The sequence below is a fragment of the Rhinatrema bivittatum genome, chromosome 7 (assembly GCF_901001135.1).
Source record: "Rhinatrema bivittatum chromosome 7, aRhiBiv1.1, whole genome shotgun sequence".
In the NCBI taxonomy this organism is placed as follows: domain Eukaryota; kingdom Metazoa; phylum Chordata; class Amphibia; order Gymnophiona; family Rhinatrematidae; genus Rhinatrema; species Rhinatrema bivittatum.
Genome location: NC_042621.1, coordinates 10,386,463 through 10,400,135, shown reverse-complemented (window position 1 = coordinate 10,400,135; position 13,673 = coordinate 10,386,463). Strand labels below are relative to the sequence as shown.

The window sequence follows — 13,673 nt, the reverse complement described above, 5'->3', positions numbered from 1 at the left end:
CCTCTGTCTCTGTCTCTCATGCACTGCCTCATATAGACAGTCTCGTGTCTCTTGCACAAACACCCCTGCTTCACACAGGCTCCCTCACTCTCTGGCACACACACCTTTATACAAGCTCCCTTTCTCACACACACTCATATGCACTTTCACTCCCTCACACAGGCTTCATCTCTCATATCTCACATACACACACCAACAGAGGCACCCTCACATATACATATACACCCTTCTAATCTGTCTCTGGCTCACAGACTCTCTTGGTCGTTCCTTCTTCCTTCTAAAGGTGTATGGGCTCTGCCCCCAGCTCTCCCCGGCCTATATCTTCTATCTTCGGCCATTCCCAGGCCCCTCTCTCTGTCTCTTCTTCCGCGAGTCTCTGCTCCTCTCGGCCTCGAGTGGAATGGGCTCCGCTCATGGCCTTCTGAGTTTCTGATCCTCTCGGCTGCAAGTGAAATGGGCTCCATTCACGGCCCTACACAGCTTGTCTTTGCCGCCCCCTTATGGTTGGCGAGCTAGGCAACTTCCTAGTTTGCCTAGTGGATGCACCCACCGGCCCTTCCTAGCAATAATAAGAAGGAATGAAAGGTTAACATGACCTCCTTGAGGTGTCTCTCTCTCCGATTTTTTTTTTTAAACCAGCCAGCCAAAACCTTTTTTGCATTCATTTTAGCCCTGCGAACATACTTAAGGAGTTCCTTTGCATAGTTTTGAACCACAGCAGCTCATCGACTTTGAATTGACATGAACTTTTGTATGAGTAAACATACACACGCGTGGACTACAGGTGTAGCGCAAAACATTCACACGGAAAAAGGGAAACTCGTGCCGCTAAGCTCACCGGACTCTGTGAATTTGAGTGCACCCGAGCACATCGGCCTCTTGGGGTCGGGGACACCTGATCAGCATATACTAGACTGAGACCACCAACCCATTTCATAGAGAGACGCCCAAGTCCCTCACATTTCTGGATCAACAAGACCATGTCCCCCCCCCCCCCTCTCCCTCACCAGCTGGATCTAGAAGCCTTAAAATCTCCCCGGGCATAACGCGATGTTGCCACAGTATATGTGCAGGGGCATTAAGGTACTGCCAGGCAGATCAGCGCTCACTTCTAATGTCGGCTTTATTTTTGGGGGGGGTGGGGGTCTGGGAAGAAAGGGCAGGGATTCCTGTTCAGCTGCTGCTCGCCTTCTTGCTGGCCATCAGCAGCCCGGCAGGGAAAGGGTTAACCCCGGCCAGTAGGAAGAAAGAAGCCCTTTGACCGGGGGGGGGGGGGGGGGGGGGGGGGGGGGGGGGGGGGGGGGGGGGGGGGGGGCTCGCTATAAATAGAGGCCCAACAGAGGAAACCCAAATCATCCCAGAGAGGGGCTGGGCAAGGAGAAAGAGAGCAAGACCAGAGCGAGAGGGAGTGGGTAACAGCCTCCCCCCTCCCCCACCATGGCCGAGTCCCTGGCGGAAAAGATGTTTTTCAAGAACAAGCAGGAATGCCCCGAGCCCCGGAAGGCAACGGTGAGAGGTAAGAGAAAAAGCCCCTAAGGGATGGAGCAGAAGGGGCCGAGAGGGAAGCATTGACCCAGGCAGCAGCCTGCCCTGCAGTCCTGCCTCTTATCCCGAGAAGATGCACGCCTGACAAACTGCCCCTCCCCCCCCCCCCCGACCTCGGAGGGGAGCCGGCAGGCGGGCTGCAGGGCTCTGCCCCCGGCCCCCCCCCCGACCTCGGAGGGGAGCCGGCAGGCGGGCTGCAGGGCTCTGCCCCCGGCCCCCCCCCCCCCGACCCCGGAGGGGGGCCGGCAGGCGGGCTGCAGGGCTCTGCCCCCGCCCCCCCCCCCGACCTCGGAGGGGAGCCGGCAGGCGGGCTGCAGGGCTCTGCCCCCGGCCCCCCCCCCGACCTCGGAGGGGAGCCGGCAGGCGGGCTGCAGGGCTCTGCCCCCGGCCCCCCCCCCCCGACCTCGGAGGGGAGCCGGCAGGCGGGCTGCAGGGCTCTGCCCCCGGCCCCCCACCCCCCCCGACCTCGGAGGGGAGCCGGCAGGCGGGCTGCAGGGCTCTGCCCCCGGCCCCCCCCCCCCCCCCCGACCTCGGAGGGGAGCCGGCAGGCGGGCTGCAGGGCTCTGCCCCCGCCCCCCCCCCACCACCTCGGAGGGGAGCCGGCAGGCGGGCTGCAGGGCTCTGCCCCCGGCCCCCCCCCCCCCGACCTCGGAGGGGAGCCGGCAGGCGGGCTGCAGGGCTCTGCCCCCGGCCCCCCCCCCGACCTCGGAGGGGAGCCGGCAGGCGGGCTGCAGGGCTCTGCCCCCGGCCCCCCCCCCCGCCGACCTCGGAGGGGAGCCGGCAGGCGGGCTGCAGGGCTCTGCCCCCGCCCCCCCCCCCCGACCTCGGAGGGGAGCCGGCAGGCGGGCTGCAGGGCTCTGCCCCCGGCCCCCCACCCCCCCCGACCTCGGAGGGGAGCCGGCAGGCGGGCTGCAGGGCTCTGCCCCCGGCCCCCCCCCCCCCCGACCTCGGAGGGGAGCCGGCAGGCGGGCTGCAGGGCTCTGCCCCCGGCCCCCCCCCCCCGACCTCGGAGGGGAGCCGGCAGGCGGGCTGCAGGGCTCTGCCCCCGGCCCCCCCCCCCCGACCTCGGAGGGGAGCCGGCAGGCGGGCTGCAGGGCTCTGCCCCCGGCCCCCCCCCCCGACCTCGGAGGGGAGCCGGCAGGCGGGCTGCAGGGCTCTGCCCCCGCCCCCCCCCCACCCCACCTCGGAGGGGAGCCGGCAGGCGGGCTGCAGGGCTCTGCCCCCGCCCCCCCCCCACCCCACCTCGGAGGGGAGCCGGCAGGCGGGCTGCAGGGCTCTGCCCCCGCCCCCCCCCACCCCACCTCGGAGGGGAGCCGGCAGGCGGGCTGCAGGGCTCTGCCCCCGGCCCCCCCCCCCCCGACCTCGGAGGGGAGCCGGCAGGCGGGCTGCAGGGCTCTGCCCCCGGCCCCCCCCCCCCGACCTCGGAGGGGAGCCGGCAGGCGGGCTGCAGGGCTCTGCCCCCGGCCCCCCCCCCCGACCTCGGAGGGGAGCCGGCAGGCGGGCTGCAGGGCTCTGCCCCCGCCCCCCCCCCACCCCACCTCGGAGGGGAGCCGGCAGGCGGGCTGCAGGGCTCTGCCCCCGCCCCCCCCGCTGCAGGGCTCTGCCCCCGGCCCCCCCCCCCCGACCTCGGAGGGGAGCCGGCAGGCGGGCTGCAGGGCTCTGCCCCCGCCCCCCCCGCTGCAGGGCTCTGCCCCCGGCCCCCCCCCCCCCCGACCTCGGAGGGGAGCCGGCAGGCGGGCTGCAGGGCTCTGCCCCCGCCCCCCCGACCTCGGAGGGGAGCCGGCAGGCGGGCTGCAGGGCTCTGCCCCCGCCCCCCCGACCTCGGAGGGGAGCCGGCAGGCGGGCTGCAGGGCTCTGCCCCCGGCCCCCCCTCCCCCGCTGCAGGGCTCTGCCCCCGGCCCCCCCGACCTCGGAGGGGAGCCGGCAGGCGGGCTGCAGGGCTCTGCCCCCGGCCCCCCCTCCCCCGCTGCAGGGCTCTGCCCCCGGCCCCCCCCCCCCCCGACCTCGGAGGGGAGCCGGCAGGCGGGCTGCAGGGCTCTGCCCCCGGCCCGAGGCTCCTTAGGATCTGCGGGGGACTCGGGATCCTGCTGCTTGCGGTGTTCAGACTGCAGAGGAGCACACAGTAAAGCGCCGGTTTGGGGAGAGGGGCCTTAGTGGGTTTTTTGTTTTTTTTTTTAAAACATCAACTTACCCCAGAGCTCAAAATTGTTTTCCTTCTGATTTCTTTTTGAGGAGGATAATGATCACCCCCCCCCGCACACATCTAAATAAACTTTTTCAAATCCAGACTTCCTGCGATCTCAGACTAGGGGCTCGCGCATGGACTCCCTGCGCATGAGCAGGGCACCTTCATGAAAGGAAGGACCGGGAGAGAGCTAGGGAATCCCCCCCCCCCCTCCTGCTTTTCCCCCTGTCTGAGTGTGCGTGGATGTTAAGGGAACCCCCCAAAAAAGAGTGAAAATAGCATGGCAACGTCAAAAAGCAGGTTTTCTGACTCCATTGTGGATGTGTGCATTATCAGTATTTGTGCTCACTCTGCTGGGGGTGGGGGTAGGTGTCTGTATTTACTCTGCTGGGGGTGGGGGAAGGTGTCTGTATTTACTCTGCTGGGGGTGGGGGAAGGTGTCTGTATTTACTCTGCTGGGGGTGGGGGAAGGTGTCTGTATTTACTCTGCTGGGGGTGGGGAAAGGTGTCTGTATTTACTCTGCTGGGGGTGGGGAAAGGTGTCTGTATTTACTCTGCTGGGGGTGGGGAAAGGTGTCTGTATTTACTCTGCTGGGGGTGGGGAAAGGTGTCTGTATTTACTCTGCTGGGGGTGGGGAAAGGTGTCTGTATTTACTCTGCTGGGGGTGGGGAAAGGTGGCTGTATTTACTCTGCTGGGGGTGGGGAAAGGTGCCTGTATTTACTCTGCTGGGGGTGGGGGAAGGTGCCTGTATTTACTCGGGTGGGGGTGGGGGTAGGTGTCTGTATTTACTCGGGTGGGGGTGGGGGGTAGGTGTCTGTATTTACTCTGCTGGGGGTGGGGGGTAGGTGTCTGTATTTACTCTGCTGGGGGTGGGGGTAGGTGTCTGTATTTACTCTGCTGGGGGTGGGGGTAGGTGTCTGTATTTACTCGGGTGGGGGTAGGTGTCTGTATTTACTCTGCTGGGGGTGGGGGGTAGGTGTCTGTATTTACTCTGCTGGGGGTGGGGGGTAGGTGTCTGTATTTACTCTGCTGGGGGTGGGGGGTAGGTGTCTGTATTTACTCTGCTGGGGGTGGGGGTAGGTGTCTGTATTTACTCGGGTGGGGGTAGGTGCCTGTATTTACTCGGGTGGGGTGGGGGTAGGTGTCTGTATTTACTCTGCTGGGGGTGGGGGTAGGTGTCTGTATTTACTCGGGTGGGGGTAGGTGCCTGTATTTACTCGGGTGGGGTGGGGGTAGGTGTCTGTATTTACTCGGGTGGGGGTAGGTGCCTGTATTTACTCGGGTGGGGTGGGGGGTAGGTGTCTGTATTTACTCTGCTGGGGGTGGGGGGTAGGTGTCTGTATTTACTCTGCTGGGGGTGGGGGTAGGTGTCTGTATTTACTCGGGTGGGGGTAGGTGCCTGTATTTACTCGGGTGGGGTGGGGGGTAGGTGTCTGTATTTACTCTGCTGGGGGTGGGGGGTAGGTGTCTGTATTTACTCTGCTGGGGGGGGGGGGTAGGTGTCTGTATTTACTCTGCTGGGGGTGGGGGTAGGTGTCTGTATTTACTCGGGTGGGGGTAGGTGCCTGTATTTACTCGGGTGGGGTGGGGGTAGGTGTCTGTATTTACTCTGCTGGGGGTGGGGGTAGGTGTCTGTATTTACTCGGGTGGGGGTAGGTGCCTGTATTTACTCGGGTGGGGTGGGGGTAGGTGTCTGTATTTACTCGGGTGGGGGTAGGTGCCTGTATTTACTCGGGTGGGGTGGGGGGTAGGTGTCTGTATTTACTCTGCTGGGGGTGGGGGGTAGGTGTCTGTATTTACTCTGCTGGGGGTGGGGGTAGGTGTCTGTATTTACTCGGGTGGGGGTAGGTGCCTGTATTTACTCTGCTGGGGGTGGGGGTAGGTGTCTGTATTTACTCGGGTGGGGGTAGGTGTCTGTATGTGTGTGGAGAGACCGTTCAGTGGGGAAGGCTGCAGTCAGAAGGCTTGCAGGGGGGGTGTGAAGGTGGCCGTGGTGGGGATAGGGATGGGTGGGGTGTTTGGTGTGTGTACACTCTCCCCCCCTTGCACTCATGTTCTCCCCCTATCCTTTGTGTTGTAGTTGTGAGTGGTGTGTTTGTGTTGAGGAGAAACCCACTCCCATTTTCCACTTCCCCTCCCCCCTCCTCCCCTGTACAAGCGAGGTGAGTGTGTGTGTGTGTGCTTTGTCCCTCTCCCCCACTGCACTCCCCATTTAACCCTGCTTCTCCGTGTGTGTGTGTGTGTGTGTGTGTGTTAGGGGATGGGCTCTTCCCCCTTGCACACTCCACAGACTCCCTCTGCCCCCTGTGGGTGGGATGTGAGAGGGTATATCTGTGTTTGTTATGGGCTGGGGTGAGTGATATTAGGGATGAAATGGGTATGTGCGCATGTCTGGTGGGCAGTGAGCTGGGTGGGTGGGGGTGCACTCTCCCCCTCACACTCTAATTTGCCCTTCCACCCCCTCTCCTTGCCCCCATGTATATATGTGTGTATGGCTTATGGGGTTGGTGTGGGTGTGTGCTGGAGCATGGCTGGGCATGTGGTGTGTGTGTGAGGGGTGATTGCGAGTGGATGTGAGGTGGGGTGGGGGATGTTCGTAGCTATGGAGGATGTGGGGGTGTATGCATGGGGGAGTAGAGGGTGTTAGCATGTGGGACAGTAGGGGGTGGAGGTGTTGTGGGAGGGATATGCACTTTTCCTCTCTTCCTCAAAACCCCCATTGCACTTCTTTGTTCTAATCCCACTACCTCCTCCTCTAGCCCTCCTTCCTCCTCCCACAGCTCTCCTCCCTCATTCCAATACTCCCTTCCTGCAGCCCCCTCCCCCTCACTCAGCCAGTGGTCTCCCCCTGTGTCCCGCTACTCCATTGCAGTCTCTCTCTCCTCCTGCTCACCCCCCCCCCCCACTGCCCCTCTCCTCCTGCCAACCCTTTCTCCCCTACACCACTCCTTTCTCCCACTCCTCCCTCCCTTTCCTATCCCCCTCATCCTCCCCTTCTTCCACACTCTCTCACTACTTCCTCCCCCTACTCTGGCCCCCTTCCCTCTTCTCTCACATTCCTCCTCCTTAGTCCCTTCTGCTGCCGGTGCCTTCGTTTGTTTTTGCTTCCTTGCCCTGGTGGGGCCCGGGAAACCCCTTCAGCTTTTCGGTGGCGGGCACTGCTGCTGCACTGGCTGGCCCCACGATGGAGACGTTGGCGCTCCTGCCTTGCTGCTTATAGCCCTGCTTACTGCTCTAGGGGAGGTCGTCGTGTCGCCCATGCACAGACGTGATGCAGCGATCACCCGGAACCCCTATAGAGGGAAAACAAGTTTCCCTTTTTCGTGAAACTGATGGAGCCTCTCTTCTTCTTTCTGTTGCAGGTCATATCCCAGAGTGGTTACAGGGAACGCTCCTTCGAAATGGTCCAGGCAGGCATACAGTAGGGGACACAACCTATAACCATTGGTTTGATGGCATGGCTTTGCTGCACAGCTTCACATTCAAGAAGGGTAAATTATTGCTCCGTAATAACATAATCTACTGGCGCACCCTGCACGGGTTGTCTCAGAGGCAGGGAATCTGAGAATCTCTTTCATAAGGAAGGTCCTGAGTGTACGGCCAGCTCTACTGAGGGCCCTGCGGCTGTCTGAAGAGGTTGGGGCACATGAGAGTGGAGCAGGCTAGTGCTTACAGCAGCCTGAGAACCAGAGAAGCCAGGGTTCAAATCACGCTGAGGCCCCATGTCAGCTTGGGCAAGTCGCATCACCCGCCCTTGCCTTTGCTACAAGTCATCTAGAGATAGGGGAATAGCTCCTGGACTGCAGAGTTTGGCCTTGTGCTAATAGGGCAGGGGTTCAGATCCAGCTCAGGTCAGTAGGGACTTAAAAAGGCCCCATGGGCAGCGAGTTTGTTCCAGGGGGCTCGCAGGAGAAGCGTTCGCAGCCTGGCCCCTGTTAGATTCCTACAGATCAGTGAATTCTGTTTTAATCTGATCACTGATTTCTGACACTGACACCAGGAGAAGGACAAATAGATGTGAACTTTTGGGAATTTTCCTTTCTGGGAGGATACTGCCTACAAATGAATTGTATCTGATTTATTTTTTTTTGCTAGAAAGGGGACATCAGTGACCTGTTTTTTTTAGTTGACCCTTCCCATATGATTTGAAATTAATCTTCTGCACTGTTTTTTAAGAATTCATGACCTGCTTTGATTCCCATCGAGTAACGAAGGCAGCGAGCAGTATTAAACACAGATTTGTATGTCACTTCAAACTCTAAAGCAAACCAGTGATAATGCTTCCCAAGGTTGTGAAAAAAACTGGAACAAGTTTTGGAGATTGCAAGAGGCCTACACTTTTTGCTTTGGTTTTTCGGACCTTGTTGTTAGGTGGTCAGCGTATCAGCTTTTTTTCTGAGTGGACTCTGTTTGCTGTTTGGCAGGTGAAGTTTACTACAGAAGTAAATTCCTTCGAGGTGACTCTTACAACTCAAACACAGAGGCGAACAGGATTGTGGTGTCAGAGTTTGGAACGATGGCCTACCCAGATCCCTGCAAGAATATATTCTCCAAGTAAGGCGCTTGTTGGCACCGAGACGTAGCTTTCTGATCGCAGGGAAAGGCTGTTTGGGGTTTTTTTTTCTGTACTCTGTGTGTGACATATTTAAGAGTGCACACTGTACACGTGGACACACATTCTCTTCTCTTTGTAGTTGGCTTCAGGATCAGAAGGATTATCTAACCTTCTGAGCTGTCTTGCCTAAATGTAAGCTTCACCCAAAATGCATTGCGAGAAGTCTAGTACTTGACCTCTGTAAGGAATCTGCATTGGATAGGGAAAAGTTGATGCAGACGTATTTTACCTCTGGTTATGCATAACTGGGATTTTTCCATTTTCTCTCACACAAGTTTGGTAAGCCACATCCTGTTTATTTGCATTTACTTTTTGTGTCAATACTGTAATAAGCCAAGAACAAAACAGAGAAAACATCTGCCTATTTAAAGCTCCACTAGCAACAACAAAATGTAGATCATTTAGTTGTCAGAGCAAGCACAAGTGTTTGAAATCCCCATTTTTTTTCATTCCTGATAAGATACTAATGCATAGACTTTCTAGAAAGCTCTCTACATCACCTCTTCCACCATTCTGAATCTTAGTAAATCTGTAAGAGAAGGCTTAAGCAGATCTCACACTGATGCACGGAAACAGGATGACTTCAAGTTCTCTGGGACAGGCTTAGACTTGCATACAAAGGGGTAAAATGGAGTAGAACAGTGCTTAAAGTGGGTTGAGATCAGAGGAAGCCAGGGTTCAAGTCCTGCTGATATTCCTTGTGACTTTGGGAGAGTCGCTGCACCCTCCCTTGCCTCAGGTGATAACTTAGATTGTAAGCCCTCTGAGGCAGGGACCTGCCTACAGTATCTGAATGTAACCTGCCTTGAAGGAATCTATTCCAAATCCAGGACTGGCTCACCCTGTCCCTGATGGTCTGTAGTCATCTGTAAGTGAAATGCTTCGAAGAGCAGACTTGGGAGGGGAGATTTTTAAATAACAGGGAGTGTGGCTGGCTGCTGATGAGTCTAGCTGCTTTGCTGTTGACTTTCTGACTGCAGTAATACGATTTCTTCAGTAGAAAATAAAGAGTATGATGGTGTATTTTGGAAGGCATGTACACATCCTCAGGGCCAGTTTTGGTGGAGGGAAAGGGTTCATGCAAGCAGGCAATTGTCTAGGGCCATAAGGGGGGGGGGCCCCCGAAATGAATGATCTCATCGAGCCAGAGCTATGGGGCATATTTGGTACTGGCTGGATTCACTTCTTAGTTTCTGCCCTGTTCCATTGTGCAGGGGTGATGTTAGATCCACTTTCTCAAAAGCAGTAGTGTAGTACTATTCACTTTATAGAAGGATGGTGAGTCCAGTCTTACTTACCTAATAAAACATACAAAACTAGTAAATGTAGGGGAAGAAAAAAAGTTTGCGTACCGTAAACTGTGTTTCCTGTAGATAGCAGGATGAATTGGCCATTACATGTGGGTAACATCATCCGGCAGAGCTCTGAGCATGAGTAAGAGTTCCCATGTGGACTCTGCCTTGTGATCCTTCTCAGTCTGTCCCAGAGCTAGAAAGCTATGTAGTCGATTCTCCAGGGAGGATGGAGTGTATTCCATGATTAATTCATTTAATTTCAATTTTTGTTCTTAATAAGTTGTAATTTATATGTATTACTGTGATTTATTGTATTAGCATATGTTCTATTAACTTGCAAACCATTATGATGGTCCAACCGAATGATGGTATATAAAATCAATCAGTAAATAAAATAATATGCTGTTTGTTAAATCATGTTACCCAAGAAAATATAGAAAGTAAAGATTAAAATTTACAAAGTAATGAACATAAACTATAAAACAATTATACAATATGACAGATGAAATAAACCAAAATGAAGTTAAAAAAAAAATTGCCATCATCCTACATAATTAGTGTAAAACTTTACTAAATTGATCAATTCCTTTACTCAGATTGCTTAAGTATCATCAAATGCCTTTTGAAAAACCAGGTTTTCCTGAAATTTAGATAACGAAGTGGAACAAATGTCAGATGGTAGAGAATTCCAGAATGAAGGTGCTTGATAACCGAATGGGGTCGCTCTGGTGGATTCCAAATGAATAACTGATGGTGGTGGTATATGAAGAAGCCCTGCTTAGGTTGAACGTAGAGAATGAGCTGGGATATAGGGAACTAACAATTTGGATAGATGGAGTGGTAACCCAACTGATAGGTATGAAAAACAGTACTTAAAACTTAGAATCTGAACCTAACTGAAAGCCAGTGTAACTGTTTCAGAGCAGGAGAAATATGATCGTATTTATCCTACTTTCTAATGAAAACACTTGTTTACGGTAAACGTTTTCCATCAATAAGCAGGCTGAATTAGCTGTTACCTGTGAGGTGTCCCAAGTTGAGGGCTGCAGCTGAGCCTTTCTAAATAGTCCACTCTCCATGTTGGAGAGTGGACTACAGCAAAAATTGGTTATGCAAAACTGCTTGGCCAAAATCACTGCCAGTCTTAGACAACTTATCAAGTCAGTAGTGGGATGTGAAGGTGTGGACCGATGCCCAGTTAGCAGCTTTGCAGTTGCCCTCAAGTGAATGCGTATGTGAATATATGCATCCTTTAAATCCAAGGCACACATCCATTCACCCTTTTGTATGTAGGGAAGGCTCGTGCTGAGGGAGTTCATCTTGAATTAAAGTGCTTATTCGGAATAGGCCCTAATCTTCCTGATTTTTGGGGAATGAGGATAGAAGCCCTGTGCATGTTGAAACATAGGCAGAGGCTTTATCATCCCTTATTGGAGGATTGATTGAACTTCCAGGTGAAGCTGTGGCAAATCTGATGGATTTTGTTGACGCATCAGGCAATGCGGGAGGGATGGCAGGCAGGAAAAATGCAATTCAAACAAGCGGATTCTACTTCCCACTGGAACGGATGGTTGTGGATTGTCCAGCAGTATCAAATACTGGGCTCAGGTTTAGGTTGGGCTTATTGTGTAATATTTGGCTGGCGGTGTTCTTTGCCTAAGCCTGGTCAGGAGAGACTGCTAATGTTGTGGTGGAATAGCTGGCGAAGAATATTGTTGAAATGAGTGGTATGGTCACAGGTGGAAATAAGGACATTTATAATGGTAGAAGGGTTAACCTGGGGCCAATGGTTGTTTGAGGCTTGGTGAGAGAGATTGAACTGTTACATTCTGGACCTTTATTTGCGCCACCGATTCCCTGAGCTTCTTACCAAAGGGGTTGATAGCCTAAACAGGGAAGGTTGGCCAGCTTTTCGTTTATATCCTTGCGATACTTCTGGCTCTGAGCCATGCCGTGCGATATGTCCCAATTGATGCTGCAGAGGTATGGGAAGCAGAATTGAAAGCTTCAGAGACTGAGCAGAGTGTTAGGATCCATGGGTTAGTGGACCCTTGACCCAAGGTGAGAATTGGTACCGCCCACAGGGAGGGGCCACAGGTCCTCACTGTTGGGAGGCGAGGTGAGCTGCAGCAGGGACACAGTTCAGAGAGAGTACACAGTACAATAGGCCTGGTCGTAGATGCTGGGGCTTCCACAGAGACGCACAGAGCAGGCCCCGAGGAGCGGGGAGTGCGGAACAGAGCCCTGAAGGAGTGCAGGAGAGACGGCCCAAGGGGCGGAGCAACATGACGAGGGAGGCTCTGATGTAATCACATAGGCTTAACCCAAGGAGCGGGAAAGCCCGAGTCAAGCCTCTGAGGTGGTGACGTAGGCTGCCATGAGGAGTGAGGTTGTGCACGATGGAATCTCTGGCTAGGACTGTAGGCACTACCCCGAGGAGTGGGGAGGCGCACAGCCCAGTCACAATGTGGAACGAGGCACTTCCCCCGAGGAGCGGGGAAGTGAGAGCACAGTCACTGAAGTAGAACGAAGAGGCTGCCCCGGGAAGCGCAAGCACAGTCACTGAAGTAGAGTGAGACATAGCCCGAGGAACGGGAAGCGCAGGTTATAGACTGGTGTAGAAAAGGCACAGGCCCGCAGAGCGGGGTACGCCAAGCTGAGTCTCCCAAGTAGCTGGCAGTGCCAGGGATGGCCCAAGGAGTGGGGAAGCCAGCAGAGAACGTCTGGAAGCGCAGGGTCCACCCCGAGGAGCAGGTTAGCCAGGAAGTGCGAACGGGCCCCTGAGGAGCGAGTACCCAAGTCAGTCGAAAGCTGGTAGCACAGGTCCGAGGAGACAGCAGCAGGAACCAGTAGCGATGGAAGACATTGCCAGTCGATAGTGCAGGGCCCAGGCGGTGCTTAAGAGTCCAGGCTTAGTGATGTCGTCAATAGGAGACACCCCTGAGATTCCCGACTTAGCATTTTTAAAGGTAGGCTCAGTGGCGTGTGCGTGCCTAGGAAGACCCGGAGAAGACATGGAGGTCGGCAGCGTCCCGGCCGCCATGAGGAATCCCGGGAGCTAGATGGCATGCGTTGGGAGCGGTTAGCTATAGCCATGAGTTCGCCCGGAGAGGAGAGCATGACAGCACAAGAGGTGAGTTGGAGCGGTCGCAGCCATCTGCGACTGACTGTCATAACACAGAGTAGCTGGTGGATGCCTTCCTCCATATCTAACAATGGTTGAGGATAAATTCTCTTCAGGTTGAAGGAATTCCTCCATATCTAACAATGGTTGAGGATAAATTCTCTTCAGGTTGAAGGAAAGGCTTTAGCTTCTGAACATAATTGTGGTTATATTGAACCATATAAAAATGGTGAATGGCAATATGAGTGGATAGCATGGATCTTTGAAAGACCTTCTTTCCAAAGGAATTTATGGTCCTTTCCTGGAGGTGAATTGGAATGGATCCACAGATTTGCTTTTTTCATAGCAGATTTGATTACTATTGAATGATGAGGTAGCTGAATACCACCCTAGCCTAGAGACTGGACCCTGTATTTCAGGTCCAGCTCCCTAGCTATAGGCATACCGGAAAAAGGTGTTTCCCACATTCTCATCTGAAGGATGGTATGGACCAGTAAGACCATTGGCTTAGGCAGAGTATTAAGAATTTGGAGGAGCAAGGAGCTCAGAGCAAGGGTCTTTGACCTTACGAACACAGACACCAAGTACTGAACCTATCCTCTTGACGAACTTTGAGTATAAGAGATGGTGCAGTGGTTCCTGTAATGGGTCAGAGTATTCTAGTAGAGTCATCTTTGGAACCCATCGGAATAGGGTCACTCACCTAGGAGCGTAATGATGATGATGGTGAATTAGAAGAGTCCTCTGACTGAAGAGAGAATGAATATAATGGTCTATCACCTCTGACTGGCTAGACTCCACAACACCTGAATGGGACAATGAAGAAGCCTGAAGTATAGGTTCTGATGAAGTATTTAGCCCTATATACAAAACTGGGATTCCACTGGATAGAATTGCTACAGAAAGA

The 13,673-nt window shown here is 54.8% G+C and overlaps 1 protein-coding gene across 1 annotated transcript in view; it reads left to right on the top strand.

Annotated features, from left to right (window-relative positions):
* Window positions 1-1,352: 1,352 nt before the first annotated feature.
* Window positions 1,353-13,673, top strand: part of LOC115094997 (beta,beta-carotene 15,15'-dioxygenase-like) — a 45,204-nt gene continuing 32,883 nt past the window's right edge. The window contains exons 1-3 of the mRNA XM_029608135.1: window positions 1,353-1,516; window positions 7,095-7,223; window positions 8,157-8,286. Of these exons, the coding sequence (XP_029463995.1) occupies window positions 1,438-1,516; window positions 7,095-7,223; window positions 8,157-8,286 (338 nt within the window). The 5' untranslated portion in view covers window positions 1,353-1,437. The remainder of the gene's footprint in view (window positions 1,517-7,094; window positions 7,224-8,156; window positions 8,287-13,673) is intronic.